Source organism: Leptidea sinapis, chromosome 24 (assembly GCF_905404315.1).
Source record: "Leptidea sinapis chromosome 24, ilLepSina1.1, whole genome shotgun sequence".
NCBI classification, from domain to species: Eukaryota; Metazoa; Arthropoda; class Insecta; order Lepidoptera; family Pieridae; genus Leptidea; species Leptidea sinapis.
In genome coordinates this window covers 1,476,618-1,492,779 of record NC_066288.1, presented here as the reverse complement: position 1 = coordinate 1,492,779, position 16,162 = coordinate 1,476,618, and the positions used below count along the sequence as shown (strand labels likewise).

Genomic DNA, 16,162 nt, shown 5'->3' with positions numbered 1-16,162 from the left:
CAAGTAACTACAAATTATGTCCAGAACAATATTTTAAAACGTATAACATACTTATATAATACCGAGTACGCAGGTACTTACTGACATTTTTGCGACGTCTAAGCAACGCTTTTTACACGAAATCTCAATACTTTATGGATTATTAGTAAATAAATAAGAAACATATTTTTAACTTGTAATACTATTATTTAATGTAATATTTGGAAATAAAGTCATTATTATTATTTACACATCAGCTTTTAGAAAGAAAATCCCGCATCAAATCGCCTTTTTATGGAATAGGAGGACAACCCAGCGTACGGGTAACTTGTTGGTAGGTGATCACCGTTGCCCTTATTTCTTGCGACACTAAAGGAATAACAGGAGTGTCGCAGACTTTTTTGGAAGATGTAGGTACGCCATATTTGGTGGTAATAGTAGGTATCAACATGAAACTCAATTTCAAACACAGCTCATTTAACAATTTGGTTGTACGCGAAAGATACTTGCAGAAAAACCGCTGTGGTGGAACGCCATACATCCAGTTCATGAGATGTGGAATTCGGCTGGCATCATTTGAAACAGCATACAGCAAGAGACCCACAATGAACAGACTTCCCACAGTGTTGCGCTGGCATGGTTCCATTCGTTTGGCAACAATAAGCTCACAGACAAACCAAGACACACCGTAAACTTATAACTCCCCTGCTGCGTCATATGCTGAAATCATAAAGATTATATTCTGATACCTACTTGCGACCTGACCATAGGGAGCCATTATCTAATTTTGATTAAGTTTTGTATTCAAAGGCTACGCAACAAATACAAATTTAAGATAGTGCCTCATAAAGTTCATTCGTTTTCCATTCTATTTTAGGCAAACTATTTTAATATGGTAAGTAATCGTAAGCAGAATCAAAGTATTAAAGTCTGATAAAATTACCTTTTACGATTACTTTCACATCAGGACATACAGCTTGGATCTTTCGCACCTCAGCCAGTGGATCCATTGTGCCCATCACGTACTCTGATTTCTTCTTTATCTATCTATCTCTTAAGATCCTTCTAGGACCTCGTTTAGAGGAGCAAAATCTTCATGGGCTTTGTGAAAGGAATAAACTCTAGTTTTAATAAAAGTTTTGCACGCCTTTAGCGCAACGACGATAAAGTCGTGTATAACTATTATATTGTTCACATTAATTATATCACAGAACTACATAAAAAGTACATCGCTAGAAAGATAAATTGTTTGACTTATTAATTAATTTTCAATCAATTTGTTGCTATTATTTTACATACAAAATAGGTTTTAGTGGCTTATGGTGTAGACGATAAAGTCCCCATTGCGAAGTGCTCACGATAGCTTCTAAATATATCATTTTTTTTAACTCATTTTATTTTTAAACCTTTTTATTAATTATGTGGGAAGCCATGGACTGTAAATAGCAGTAAGTATTATTTATTTTTTTCTTAAAAATATTTTTTTCGGCTGGGAGTTGCTGAAATCTTCAGTCTTTGAGCTGCCATATTTACCTTATATTTTATTTCTATATAGAGCTTGAAGACAACTACTATAATATAGATAAAATTGTGCTTGGTGACCACCGCTAATACAGTTCCCTATTGTTTATTTTGATAACTAACCTCAATCGTAAGAGGGCGTTGAATTCGTATAAAAATTAATGATATTGGTCGAAACATTTGAAATTTACAATAAATTGTAAAAAAAAATAGTATCTGATTTGTAATTTTTTTTTAAACTGTAATACTTTCTTAAATTATTCTTTTAGTGTGTTTATTCGTTCGTATTTTATATCTAATAATATTAAAATAATAACATAATTAAATAAATTTCTATTGTTGAATAAGTTTTAAATATTTCATGATGATGATAGTAATATGAGTCGTGCACTTTTGAATATTTCCTTTATTTTCTTTTGACTTTTTCTTCATTACAATGAAGTGTGATAAAAAAATATCAGAAAAATAGGAGCAAAGTAATTAGGTTATAATATATTAGTTAGTTATATGTTAGTCGTTACTAGTGTTCTAAATAAATAACATAAATATACTTAAGCTTAACATAAAAACGTTAACTTAACGTAAAAAATACCTAGGTACTAATATTTTGTATAATATAAGTAAATTGTAGAACATTTGACAATTTTTTCTCGCTGTCGGGCTAACGGGGGCGACACAAAGATCCATAGCGATACGGCAACTGCAACTCTATATAAAGTAATGAGTACAAAACTTGACACCCAGGGTTTGGTTCTCTATTATTTCCTCCTTGAAAACTTTAATAATTGGATAGGGAGGAATGATGAAGTTTCCTCTTAATGAAGATTTATTAATTCTTAGTCCATCAAAAATAAATTTACAAAACATAAAAATATATTATAAAGCTTGGATGAATAAGATGTTGAGAGTGTTTCAATATACTTTATATAAAACATTCCAGAGCTTTTCAATGTAGTTAAAATGTTGTAATTGAAGTCGGCGTCCTCTGGTCCTCTTCTCGGATGATTGTGGTGATGGTGCGAGCAGCGATGGCGGTCGGTGGCCGCAGCAGGGACAATGGGTTGCATCACCACCCGCGGAAGAGCTTCCGTTCACGTCCCACGGCCTCACCCGGTGAGGGGGGTGGAGGGGGGAGACAGCCGCACCGTATATAACACCAATACGCTAAACTTCAGCATGCACTAACCGAATAGCATCAACCATGAAGGTAACTTAACCTTACATTGTGTTCCGACGTTACTTAAATCAGAATACGTGTATGCTAATTAATATATTATTTTATTAAAATGTTTTAGGTATTCGTTTGTTTATTGGCCGCCGTGGCGATCGCCAACGCTGGTTATATCGGCGGTGGAAGTGGTGGCTGGTCCGGCGGTGGTGGCGGCGGTGGCTGGTCCGGCGGCGGCGGTTATGGTGGCGGCAACAGTGGATGGTCTAGCGGCGGCGGAAGCGGTGGCTGGTCAAGCGGAGGCGGCGGTGGCTACGGAGGAGGTGGCTGGTCCGGCGGCGGCGGTCATGGCGGAAGCGGCGGACGTGAGTTAAAGATATAAAATTAATCTTATCTTCCATTGTAATACATAGAACAACCACTTGAAAGTAAATAAATCATATTGTTACCTAACCAGATAAAGGAAGTGCAATAGAACAAATAATTAATAAATTATATGAAATATTACAGCTCTCGTCACAACTTTCCATATAATATTTCTGTTCACTTCCCACTTGTGAGTATTAAATTTGTACAATTTTAATATCATATTCTCTGGTATTACTCAAAATCTAGATACCTACACACCTAATCGAATATTCGTCTTACAATTATCTACTAACTGCTACAATATTTGCGTAGGCAATATATTCAAAATACTTTAATGAATAGGTCATTACCTATGATACTCATTAGTATCTTTATTTCATAATATGTTTTTCTTAGATGCATCAAAAGATTTCTTTGTCATTCATAAAACATGTCAACCCGATAAACAGTTTCGCACAATTGTAAACATCATGTATTATGTATTCACACAGATAATGGAATTTTTATCTCAAACATTATTTAATAACAATAACTAAGAACACACCTACATGGTACCTACAGTAGAAAATTGTTTCTAAACTTTTATATTATCATAAACCAGCATTTTTATATTTATTTCATTAATAAATTCCAATTCTATTCAAATATCCCCTTACTGACCCGAAATAATAATTGGATTTACTTTATATACCTAAGTCAATTAAGAAAGAATATTCAATCTAAAAAAAAATATGTGTGTATTTTCATTATTGAGGATGAAAAAGGCATAGGTAACCACACCATTCAGCCTAGTCATTAGTTAAAACATTCTAACATTATCATGTGCTTGCAGAAGTAAAGATCATCAAGATCATCACCAGTGGAGGCGGCGGTGGATACGGTGAGTGTCTCTCATATAAAGTTATGTCATTAGCGATGTCCTTATATCACTCAATTTGTCATTAGCACTGTGCAGTGCGACACAGCTGCGACGTATTAGCAAACATACCTTTAACTAAAGGTTACTTGATCCTATCGTATGTAGGTATACTCCGAACCTGCTACGTTTTAAGCGTAATCGATAATGCAACCCTAATCGTTGTAGTGTTTTGCAAGAAAATAAGATTTACCGATTCTAGTAATGTTACAAATACAAAGCAATGATTAGAAAGGATATGGGTTGCGAGCAACTTGCTCAATACTTAATAACTGGCTACTTGGCTAACCTTTCTGGTGCACTCTACCATTCAAATATTTCGCTATTTTCCTGCTTATGACCGGTATAAGTCCAAGTATAAAAGCTTTCACTCCTAATCAACGGAATATATCTACAGATTCAACTCATGCTTAAGTACAATAACATCTTTATTATATCAGTCGACCATGAGGCTCACTTGATAGGAATACCCACCCAATACGTCATTAATAATGGGCCTCCGAACGAGTTACTTATTTTAAGGGCATGCAATCAAAAATGTCTGAAACAGCATAGGCGTGGCTGACCCGTGTGGTAATTGTTATCCCTTTCACCTCAATAGGAGTTAGATTAAAGATAAAAGGGCTATGGCAACTGCGTAAAATCTTCAAAAAGTAATTTACGTATAGCTACGTGGTACCTAGGTATTACGTACATTTGTTTTAATTTCTGTTATATTTGCGTTCAATAGAAATAAAATGGTAGAAACATACTGCAAAGCAGTGCTTTCATGTTTGTACTATCGATAAAAATAATATATTTCGTTAAAATCATATCATAACTAAAAGCAAGACCTAACAGCAGATTTCAAGAGAAATATAGAAAAAACAAACCATTTTTTTGAAGTTGTCCCCTTAAGTTAGAATGCTTACTGGGAGATAAAACGGCCCTATTTTTTTGGATTTACAATCGGAGTTTTTTAATGAACATATCTTCTATCAAGTTTAAGCGTTATTATTAGGGTTCCGGCTTGACTCGAACAGAAATCCTACTTCTAATACTTTGCCGGCCGTCTGTCAGGGGGCTACATATCGTAACCACAATAGTGAGTCACCTGAAATTTTGGAGTACATTCTCCAAAATAGTATACTAACACAATGGCCCCCATTTGAATAAAATAACACATTTATTTTACAATAGTATTTCAATACATAGTTGTCTAATACGATGTCACGGAACCCTTCGCGTGCTGTTCTGACTCGCTCTTGACCGGTTCTATACATTTATAAGTGAACATTATTAAAATCCACACGTAGGTCAAAACATCGCCTACTGGGGTCAGCCATTCACTCGATAAGTGATTATGATTTCCTAACATAGCATTGAACTACTAGCAAATTAGTAATTACTTTCAGACATCGACTAAACATTTTATTTAGTTTTTAAATTAGCCTATTTAAGTTGTATTAATAATATAAAAGAAGCAAATAAAGGTAATGTTTAAATCATTCAACAATACTTTTGGTACATTTCTTAGAAATCCTTCTTTTAACTAATGGCTTTGATAATACGAAGTCTTTCCCACATTAACTATTGACCCGTTTATATAATAATCCATTATTTACCTCTCTGCTCATATCATCAAATAATAAAAAAGTAGAGATTTCAAATGTTTCACATTAAATGTACACAATAAATCTACTAAGCAAGTAGGAAGCTTTGCATTACAGTCGTACCTATATTATTATAGATAAGCCTGTTTATATAAAATTGTGTTAATTTCCTGTTCTTCCTTTCAGGAGGTGGTTTTGGAGGCGGTAGCGGAGGTGGCTGGAAGAGTGGAGGCGGTGGATTAGGCGGAGGATACGGAGGTGGAAGCAGCGGCTGGAAATCCGGCGGAGGCGGAGGATGGAAACTAGGCGGCGGTAGCAGTGGCTTCGGCGGAGGTTACGGAGGCGGCAGCAGTGGCTTCGGCGGAGGTTACGGTGGCGGCAGCGGCTGGAAGAGCGGTGGTGGTGGTGGTAGCGGCTGGTCAAGCGGCGGCTCTTCTGGATGGTGGTGAAGCTCATACGACTCGATAATACACTGATACCTCGTAACCTCATGTTTTTTATTTTAACCTGCCTTTACTTCGGAACCTTGTGAATGTTCTCAATGGTCGAGTCTCGAGATATCTAAATATAGAATTTAATCTTCTTTCTGTTGTAAGAAGAATAACTGCTATCTCATACGTTCACGACCTAAACAATTATATTTTCGGTCCATATACAATTGAATCCAAGTTTAGCAATAAATCATAGATACTACTTCGGTTCAGTGTTGCTACCTTGTGGTTAGCTAGCTGTTTATACACAACAGTACCTACATTCTCATATGATAACATTTGCTTAGATAATAACACAATTTGCATAGAGTAGATACAAAATACTTAGATATCATAATACGACAGCGAAATGGCAAATGACGCAACAGAACCACGAACCGAAATTCAGTATACCTACCTTCGTTCTAAACCAAATTGCAAATTACAATAAAATAATTCATAATTATTATTTTAGATATTGTGAAATAGTTTGGACTAAGTTACATAATTTTTAACATCTTAATGAGCATTAGAAGGACTTCTACATCTTAAATCTCTACTACCCACGTACTAGGCTACTCTTATTGTAGGCCACTTTGACATACCTATAGACTAGATAGGTACCTACCTCCTTATAAAGAATATCATATTGTTAAGTATATGCAGTGACATTTACACACAACAAATCCAAGCGAAATGTAATACATTCTTGTAAATAACTTATTTAATATTCTTAAGCACTTCCTGAAATTTGACTCTTCACCGAACAGGTACCTTATGCTACTTTCTCTACTGTTTGGTCTGACTAAAAATTAATAAGGCTGTTCTTCTTCTTCCTCCTAGACCTTTTTCCCATTTACTTGGGGTCGGCCTTCCTTGTCCTTTTTTTCCATTCGGCACGGTTTTGTGCCATGTCAGCTATTAAATGAGCTTCTTTCAAGTTTTTTTGGACCGTCGTCAACCAGGTGGCAGGGGGTCTTCCACGCGTACGCTTCGTTATTGCTTCACCATATGATCGTCTGGGCGCCTTTGAATGTGACCTAACCACCTTAAGCGTTTCTCTTTGACCTTCTCGACTATTGGGGCAACTATAAAACTTCCTCTGATGTACTCATTTCGGATTTTGTCTAGAAGTGTGACACCCGCAGACCAGCGTAGCATGCCCATTAATGTCGTGTGTAGTTTATTAAGGTGGGGTTTGATGGTCGCCCAAAACTCTGATCCGTACAAAACGGCAGGTCTTATAGCTGTATTGTACAACTGCCCTTTGACTTTAAGCGGTATCTTTCTGTCACACATGACGCCTGTGAGTTGTCACCACTTCATCCAACCAGTTGTTGTTCTGTGAGTGATATCTTTATCAATTTTTCCGTCGTTACTGATAATTGATCCAAAATATTTAAATTGTTTTACATTGGGCAGTACCATGCTTCCTATAGAAATGTGTATATTGTCTGCATCTGTAACGTCATCAAAAACGCCCGACATGTGTTCTGTCTTGCTTCTACTAATTTTGAGGCCGTTTAACTCGAGTGCATCTATCCAGGAGTTGAAATTATTCTGGAGCTCATTTATACTATCTGAGATCAGAACCACATCGTCTGCATAGAGAATGTTCCAAGGCAGAACCCTTTGACAGTGCTTTGTGAGGTAATCTATAGTTGTGTTGAAAAGTAATAGGCTAAGTGTAGATCCCTGATGAACCCCGACTTCAAGTTGAAACGCTTCGCCTTTTCCTGCTGGGCTCAGGACTTGAGTGGAAACAGATTTGTACATGTCTTGTATGAGATAAATGTAATGTTCTGGCACAGATTGTTGCCTCAGTGATTCCCAGATGAGGTCACGTACGACATGATCAAATGCCTTTTCAAGGTCTTTAAAAACCATATGGAGATTAGATTTGTTAGATTTGGCCTTTTCAAGTAGTATCCGAACCGTTTGAATAGCATCTGGGGAGCTTCTCTCTGACACAAAACCACATTGATTTGGCGTTACGTATATTAAATGTTTCAATCTATTGTTCATCACTCTTTCCCAAATTCTTCAATATGGGGGCCCCACTGCAATTTGGAATCAAGAGAAATGCCAAGAAATACAGCAGATTCCACTGGTTTTACCACCTCTCCATTTAATAAAATATTCGCATCTACATTTTTGAAATTTGACGCGGTAAATTTAATATTTTGCGGTTTTATGTCTATTTAACAAAAAGTTATTGGCGCTAAACCAGTACACGATGTCAGATAGAGCATTGTTTACTTCGTCATATAAAACTTGGCTTCGTTTCACTTTGAATATAAGTGAAGTGTCATCCGCAAACAATACCACCTTGTGTTTTTTTCTACAAGGTTAGGTAGATCATTTATATAAATTAGGTCTTCCTTCGGAAGGGTCCAAGAATAGACCCTTGTGTACCCCCATACCGAGAGGAGTCACAGGAGATCTGCTGCCATTCACCTCGACCCTCTGAATCTTATTATTTGAATATGAGATTAGAAGATCGAGCGCTGATCCTCTTATACCATAGTGACATAGCTTCCTGACCATCATTGAATGTTGAACACAATCAAAAGCCTTAGATAAATCACAGAAGATACCAAGTGCATTCTGTGATTCCTCCCAGGCCTCAAAAATATTCCTGATGAGTTCAACACCTGCATCCGTAGTCGAGCGTCCTCTAGTAAAGCCAAATTGTTTTATATCAAGTAACTTATAAGTGTTAAAGTGAGTAAGCATTTGGCTTAAAATAATTTTTTCATAAATTTTACTAAGGGTCGGCAACACCGAAACAGGGCGATAGTTATTCGGGTCAGAAGTGAGTCCCGATAATAAATATTGGTGTAATGTTACTATACTTCAGAAGCTCAGGAAACACGCCATGTTCAATACAGCTATTAAAAACTAGTGCTAGATATGGTGCTATGACGTCAATAACAGAACTTATTATTTTTACAGATATGCCCCATATATCAGCAGTTTTTTACATTTCTAAGGATCTGAAAGTTTTAATTATTTCTGCTGGGCTAACAACACTGAATTTGAAATTTTGTTTAGATTCCTTAACATTTTCCAAAAGAAGTGACTCGGCAACACTGGTGGAGGAGACAAGGGTGCTTGAGATGGAAACTGGAATGTCAGAAAAAAAAATCTCAAAAGCAGAAGCTACTTCCTGCTTAGAGTGGATTTTTGTATTGTTTATTATTAGATTATATTCAAACTTGCAGTCTTTCGCACTTCCAGATTCCCAGTTAATAACTTTCCAAGTCATTTTTATTTTATTTGAAGCATTTTTAATAATTTCTCTAATATGCATTGACCTAGCAATAGTACATAATTTCTTAAATAATTTTGAATATATTTTCACATATACAAGAAAAGATACATCATGATTACATGATGATCTCTCACTATATAGTTCATATAACCTGTTGTCTGCTCCTATGAATACCAGCTGTTGCCCAGTTGTTAAATGACAAGAGACCACCCGAGTTGACCGTCTTTGAAGTAAATATAGAAACAAACTCTGTTTTAATTATTTTAAATAACTTACCATACATCTCATTTGGAGCACTGTTATAATTCAAATACAAGTTTGAGAGTTTTTCCGAAACATTGCCTCTATATTTCTCCATTCGCCTATTGTTTACCGGAACAAACATAAAATTTTTAGTTGAAGTACATTTGTTTACTTCAATATTAAAAGAGGCTATTTGACCAAAGTGGTCTGAGCTCATTTTACTAATTATTGACTGAGAAATAGGTTTATAATTAGTAAAAATACTATCAATACAGCTTTTAGAGGTGCTGGTTACTCTAGTAGGTTCTAAGAAAATATTTGATAAATTATATGATTTAAACAAAGATTTGAATCTAATACTTCTGGTGGATTTTTCTAATAAGTTAATATTAAAGTCACCACAAATCATAATATATTCATGGCCTATAAGTTTTGATTTTGTCCCCTTCCACCTAGTCTCTTGCACACAGCATGCATCTAATTGCCTCCTTTTAAGGATGTCACTTAATTCCGCACATCTGCCCGTCATGGTACCTACGTTCCAGGTTCCAAATCGCAGTGATGAAATGCTTGTGTTGCTTCGACCGTCGCTTACAGGGGACGCCCTAACATTTATGTAGATACGACCGTCGCTTAAGGGGGACGCCCTAGTATTAATGAAATGAAATGAAATGAAATGAAATGAAATGAAATTTATTTGCAGGAAACATTGTACTTAAGGTGTTAACAATATAATGGATAATCCAATATGTTTCGTCAATTGACATGCAAAATATGTTACAAAATTGTCTAAACACTAATCGTACTGTTATATTGAAACATGTCGGATTTCACAATGATATCAATAATATTTATAAAATGAAATTTTAATACTTATATAATATTATAATATGAGACGTAAATAACTTAATAATTCATTTAGTACCTATGTATAATATTAACAAATTCAATGTCATAAAAGTATATTAATTTACATATATTATTATCAAATAGACTAATTCATTTTGTATTGAAAAATTCATTTAAACTATAGAAGCACTTATTTGTTAACCACTGATGCAGTCTTCTTTTAAAAACTTTGAACGGTAAATCTTTCAATTCATTGGGCAATTTATTATATATTTTCACAGACATGCTGAAACAATTTCTACTAAAAGATTCAGTTCTACAGAAGGGCATTATGAGTTTATTTGGATACCTTGTATTTAAAACCTTCTGGCTTTTTTTTGTATAGAAATCACACATATATTTTTGAACAAATAGGCTTATTTCATAAATGTATAGGCATGGCAGCGATAGAATTTTCAATTTTTTAAATAGCGGTCGACAAGAATCTAGGGGGCCGGCTCCACAAACCGCCCTGATACACTTCTTCTGTCCAATAAATAAATGCCCTATGCTCACCGAGTTGCCCCATATGACCAATCCATATCTTAAAGCTGAAACCACGAATGCATGATATGCCATTAGCGCTGTTTTTTCACCTATTGTTTTTGATACGCGTTTGAGGACAAATACATGTTGGTTAATTTTTTTGCTAATTTTGTCAACATGTGACTTGAAGGACAAGTTGCTGTCTAAAGAAATACCAAGAAAATTGACAAGTTGTGCTTCTTTAATATTCTCATTATGATAATTAACATTAATATCTTTTCCTTTCCCATTCTTATTATAATACTGCATATACATTGTTTTTTTTATATTTACAGTCAGGTTATTTTCAGTAAGCCATTCAATTGTGTCCTTTATTGTTTTATTAATTTCTATATCATATGTCAATTCATTGTTACATTTAATTACAATAGAGATGTCATCAGCAAAAAGAGTACAGTTATTAGTAGTAATGCTAGGTAAGTCGTTTATGTAGATTATGAATAGAAGTGGACCCAATATACTTCCTTGTACACCTTTTGTTTTAAGTCTAAGTTCTGATCGATAAGGTATTATCTGTATTCTTCTTGTTTATTATTTAATTTAGCAATTTCAACGTATTGAGTACGGTTTGAAAGATAACTTTTAAGCCAGTCATTTGCTAGACCTCGAATACCATATTGAGCGCATTTATCTAATAGTTTTTCATGACAAACATTGTCAAAAGCTTTGCTCATATCAAAAAATACTGATGTTACTGGAATTTTTGTATCCATGCATTCCCATATTTCTTTTATTAGCGAAAAACACGCTAAAGTTGTTGATTTTCCTTTTTGGAAACCATTTTGTTCTTCCAAAATGATATTATGTTTAGTTAAAAAAGATGTTAATCGCTTGTGCAGTATCTTTTCAAAAATTTTTGAGATAACAGGAATGAGTGTGATTGGTCGATAGTTGTTAATATCCTTTTTATCACCCGCTTTGAGTAAAGGTGTTACTTTTGCCTTTTTTAAATTTGATGGGAAAGTACCTTCTTCAAAAGATAGATTTATTAAGTAGGCTAGGACTGGAGCTAGTTCCTTTGCACATTCCTTTATTACCTTTGTTGCTATTTCATCGCAGCCCGTGGAATTTGAATTATTAAGTGACTTAATAACGGTTATTATCTCCATTTCATCAGTTGGCATTAAGAAAATATTTGAATTGTTATGTTTTAATTTATATGTAGGTTTTTTATTTTTTACATTTTGACTTTGACTTTGTGTGACTGTATTTATAAAATAATTATTAAAAATAGTAGCAATCTGAGTTGGATTATTTATAATTTTATTTTCATATTTAATTTCATCGATACTTCCTACATTAGAGTTAGTTTTATTTTTAATCACATTCCACGACGCTTTGCATTTATTTTTCGAGTAAAGTATATATTTGTTGTTACTACTTCTCTGAGCTAGGTCTATACACTTGTTGAGAATCTTTGAATAATTATTAAATTTGTTTTTGTTGGCAGGTATTTTATTCTTATAATATTGATACCTTAATTTTCTTTTTGTTGCACATGATTTTTTTATACCTCTGGACAACCATTTTATTTTTGAATTTGAAACATTAATTTTATACTTAAGAAGAGGAAAACATAATTTATAAAATATAATTAATGTATTGTAAAATTCATCAAAAGATTCGTCCAATTTCTGGGCATCATACACGTCTATCCAGTTAAGACTTTTATACAGTCCTTAAATTTGTTTATGTTTTGATTACATAAATCTCTTTTGAAAATTAACTTATACGACGGTGTTGAATTATTTATTTTTGTCGGTACTACTAAGAATTGTGCTGTGTCATGATCCGATAGGCCTAACTGACGAATCTCCCCTGTGGCATTTTCTATATTACTAACAAAGAGGTCAATACAGGATTTTTGCCGAGTAGGTTCATTAATATGTTTAAAAAAATTATAATTTCGCAATAAATTTGTAAACTCCAGATTCGTTTTAGTATTTTTTAGAGTGTCGATATTAAAATCACCAACAATCACAATATTACTGGTCTCCCAATATCTTAATTTGTGTAAAAGTAAATCAAGCTTATTCAAAAATTCAGCAACGTTCGAATTCGGCGTCCTGTATAGACATATTACAATTAATTTGTGCTTTGGTATTCTTAAACCACAACATTCGAAAGAATATTCTACACATAGCTCATCCATGACATCAAATTTTACAGCCTCAATATAGTCTCTGACTAGAAAGCAGACCCCGCCAAGTATCATAATTCGCATTTTGTCTGAATTCTCTTTTGAATTTTCAGGTTTGGTGTCCGTGTCACTAACCGATGAAGGATTTATTTCATCTTCCCTTATTTTGAAGGTTTCTCCCTGTGAACTCGTAGTTGGCGTAGGGACGCATCCCTCACTCGAACATACTGCTGTCTTCTCATAAGTTTTTTCTAAACAAATGCAGGATGACTCCGATTCTTGTAGGAACTCCTTAGTACTTGAATTAGTGGGAAATTCCGATTCTTGATGTGTTTCAGTATAACTCGAATCTAATTGTAAGGTTTGAGCTAATTCCAATAATCTAGGATTATTCCTTTTTTTTAAAGAAGTGTTTATAGGGCTATTGTTTCTTGGACTAAAACACACTTTTTTAAGGACTTCTATTTGATTTCTCTGTTCCGTTATTAGTTTCTTCAACTCATTAATTTCTCCTGATAGTGTGAAAATCTCCGTGTGTGCACTATTTAGCTGCATGTTAAGACTTGTGATTTCTTCTTTTAAATCAATAATTTCTTCTTGTGTAACTATTGTAGACAAGTCTGGCAGGCTTCTTGCTGTTTCCGAACATAATGAATCCATTGACTCGTCTTGTTCTAGACAAAATGAAGTGTGAAATTTGGGTTTTCTTTTTCTCAGAGTAATGTTATTAGTCTCCATGGTTTGTAAAATTTAAAAATCTACTGTACCACGCGGTTAATTAAATAATAACAAAATAAATAATAATAATAAGAATTAAAATACTTCAAATAAGAATAAACAAAAAAAAAAGCATAGAAAAAAAATGATGTCGAAATAGCACCGTGGATAGAACCCTCGACGTTCCGCCGAATCAGTCCACCTCACTACACAATACTTCAACGCTGCTATGACCTAACTTGCGAATTTATTAGTCTGTTAGCACTAGTTAAATTGTCTTCAATGTCGAGCGTACTGTGGAGACAAGGTAATCCGGCACTCGGCTGATTCACACAAATGTTTTACAACTACCCTGCACTTTTTAAGTCACAATCATTTCAAAATAATAATTGTTTTGTTTATAAAATATATATTATTGTTTTATTATTGGTGAATTATTATATTTATCAACGTTTTTGATGAATTCAAATGTTCACTTTCTTGTAAAACTTAATGTTCCGATATTTTGTTTGAACTCACGAATTTTAAAACTTGAATTCCTTAGTATACATGTACAGCACAGATTTAATTACATTAATTCACACTTTACCTGACGATATATAGTCAGATAAAAATTGCACATAAATTTAATATAATACGAAAATAATTATTTTATTTATTCAATTATGTCGGCGATCAGCTCTCGTGTAGGTTTCGGAACTCGCGTCGGAACCTATATAGGTACTTAATTAAATAATCTATAAAGGCATAAAAGGCATAAAAGGCATTTATTTTCTCAAAATTGATTCCTTTAGAATTCTTTTTGATGTCATTTCTTATACTACTAGATACTACTACCGCTTCGGAAACAAATGGCGCTCTGAGAGAGAAGAAGCGGCGCAAGAAACTCTCCCAGCATTCTTTTTTTTTGCGCTCTTTTCAATAAAAATATACAATATTGTACAGTTGCTATAAAATAATCACAATCTAGTCCCAGGCTGTCCGATCATTTAGATATTCAGCAGTGGAGTAATAGGATTTACGACAGAGCCATTTTTTTATAAAACATTTAAATTTATTTATAGACAATGCCTGAACAGTGGCTGGGACTTTATTGTAGAAGTGTATACATTTACCCTTAAAGCTATTATGTATCTTATGAAGCCTACTAGAATTAGTTACAAGCAATCCCTTATTTCTAGTGTTATAATAATGAAAATCACTATTAAGAGCAAAAAGGTGACGATTTTTGTGAACATATATTAAATTTTCATAAATGTACTGACAATAAACAGTCATAATATTTATTTCTTTAAATTTTTCTTTGAGAGACTGTCTATAACCAAGCTGATATATAGCACGAACAGCTCTCTTTTGCAGAGCAAACACTATATCAATGTCAGCAGCATGACCCCATAGTAATATACCGTACGTCATGATGCTGTGAAAATAACTAAAGTACACTAATCTAGCGGTCGCAACATTCGTGTACTCTCTAATCTTTCTAACTGCATATGCCGCAGAGCTGAGTCTATCTGCTAGATGGGTAATATGTGGACCCCACTGAAGCTTTTTATCTAACGTGATACCCAGGAAGACCGTAGTGTCCACAAGTTCCAATCTCTGGTCATTTATAAGTACGTTGGTTTGTACCTCCGCTGTGTTTGGTGTAATGAACCGTAAACACTTTGTTTTTTTACTGTTTAAGTGCAGATTATTCGTCTCAAACCAACGCACTATCTTTGAGAGTGCATTGCTTACCTCGTCATCAATATCCGCACGTCGCTTCACTTTAAAAATAAGTGAAGTATCATCAGCAAACAATACAATCTCATGGCTATCATCCACCACAAACGGTAGATCGTTAATATATATAAGAAACAAGAAAGGACCGAGAATAGAACCCTGTGGAACACCTATTCGCACAGGTTTACCCGAAGACCGTTTGCCATTTACATCGACTATCTGAACTCTATCGCTTAAATATGATTTTAACAGATTTAGGGCTCTATTTTTCACTCCATAATGCTTTAGTTTTAGGAGTAAAGTTTCATGGTGGACGCAGTCAAATGCTTTTGACAAATCACAAAAAATGCCCAATGCATCCTGTGACTCTTCCCAGGCGTCAAAGATGTGCTCAATGAGTCTAGTACCCGCATTAATTGTTGATAAGCCCCTAGTGAAACCAAACTGATTTTTGTTCATTAATTTACAAAAATGCATTTGTAGCTGTTGAAGCAAAAGTTTTTCAAAAATTTTACTAAAAACAGGCAGCACTGAAATAGGTCTGAAATTAGCAGGGTCAAAAGAACTGCCCGATTTAAACAAAGGTATAACTTTGCTGTATTTCATGAGGTCAG

The 16,162-nt window shown here is 34.4% G+C and overlaps 1 protein-coding gene and 1 long non-coding RNA gene across 2 annotated transcripts in view; one reads left to right on the top strand and one right to left on the bottom strand.

Annotated features, from left to right (window-relative positions):
- Positions 1 to 6,031, top strand: part of LOC126971706 (uncharacterized) — a 91,656-nt gene extending 85,625 nt beyond the window's left edge. The window contains exons 2-5 of the mRNA XM_050818106.1: positions 2,691 to 2,707; positions 2,796 to 3,033; positions 3,870 to 3,917; positions 5,732 to 6,031. Of these exons, the coding sequence (XP_050674063.1) occupies positions 2,702 to 2,707; positions 2,796 to 3,033; positions 3,870 to 3,917; positions 5,732 to 5,994 (555 nt within the window). The 5' untranslated portion in view covers positions 2,691 to 2,701 and the 3' untranslated portion in view covers positions 5,995 to 6,031. The remainder of the gene's footprint in view (positions 1 to 2,690; positions 2,708 to 2,795; positions 3,034 to 3,869; positions 3,918 to 5,731) is intronic.
- LOC126971724 (uncharacterized) lies at positions 166 to 1,175 on the bottom strand. Its single transcript, XR_007730976.1, has 2 exons — positions 923 to 1,175; positions 166 to 699 (listed from the first exon to the last, which is right to left on the bottom strand). It is a non-coding gene; the product is annotated as an uncharacterized LOC126971724 (long non-coding RNA).
- Positions 6,032 to 16,162: the final 10,131 nt, after the last annotated feature.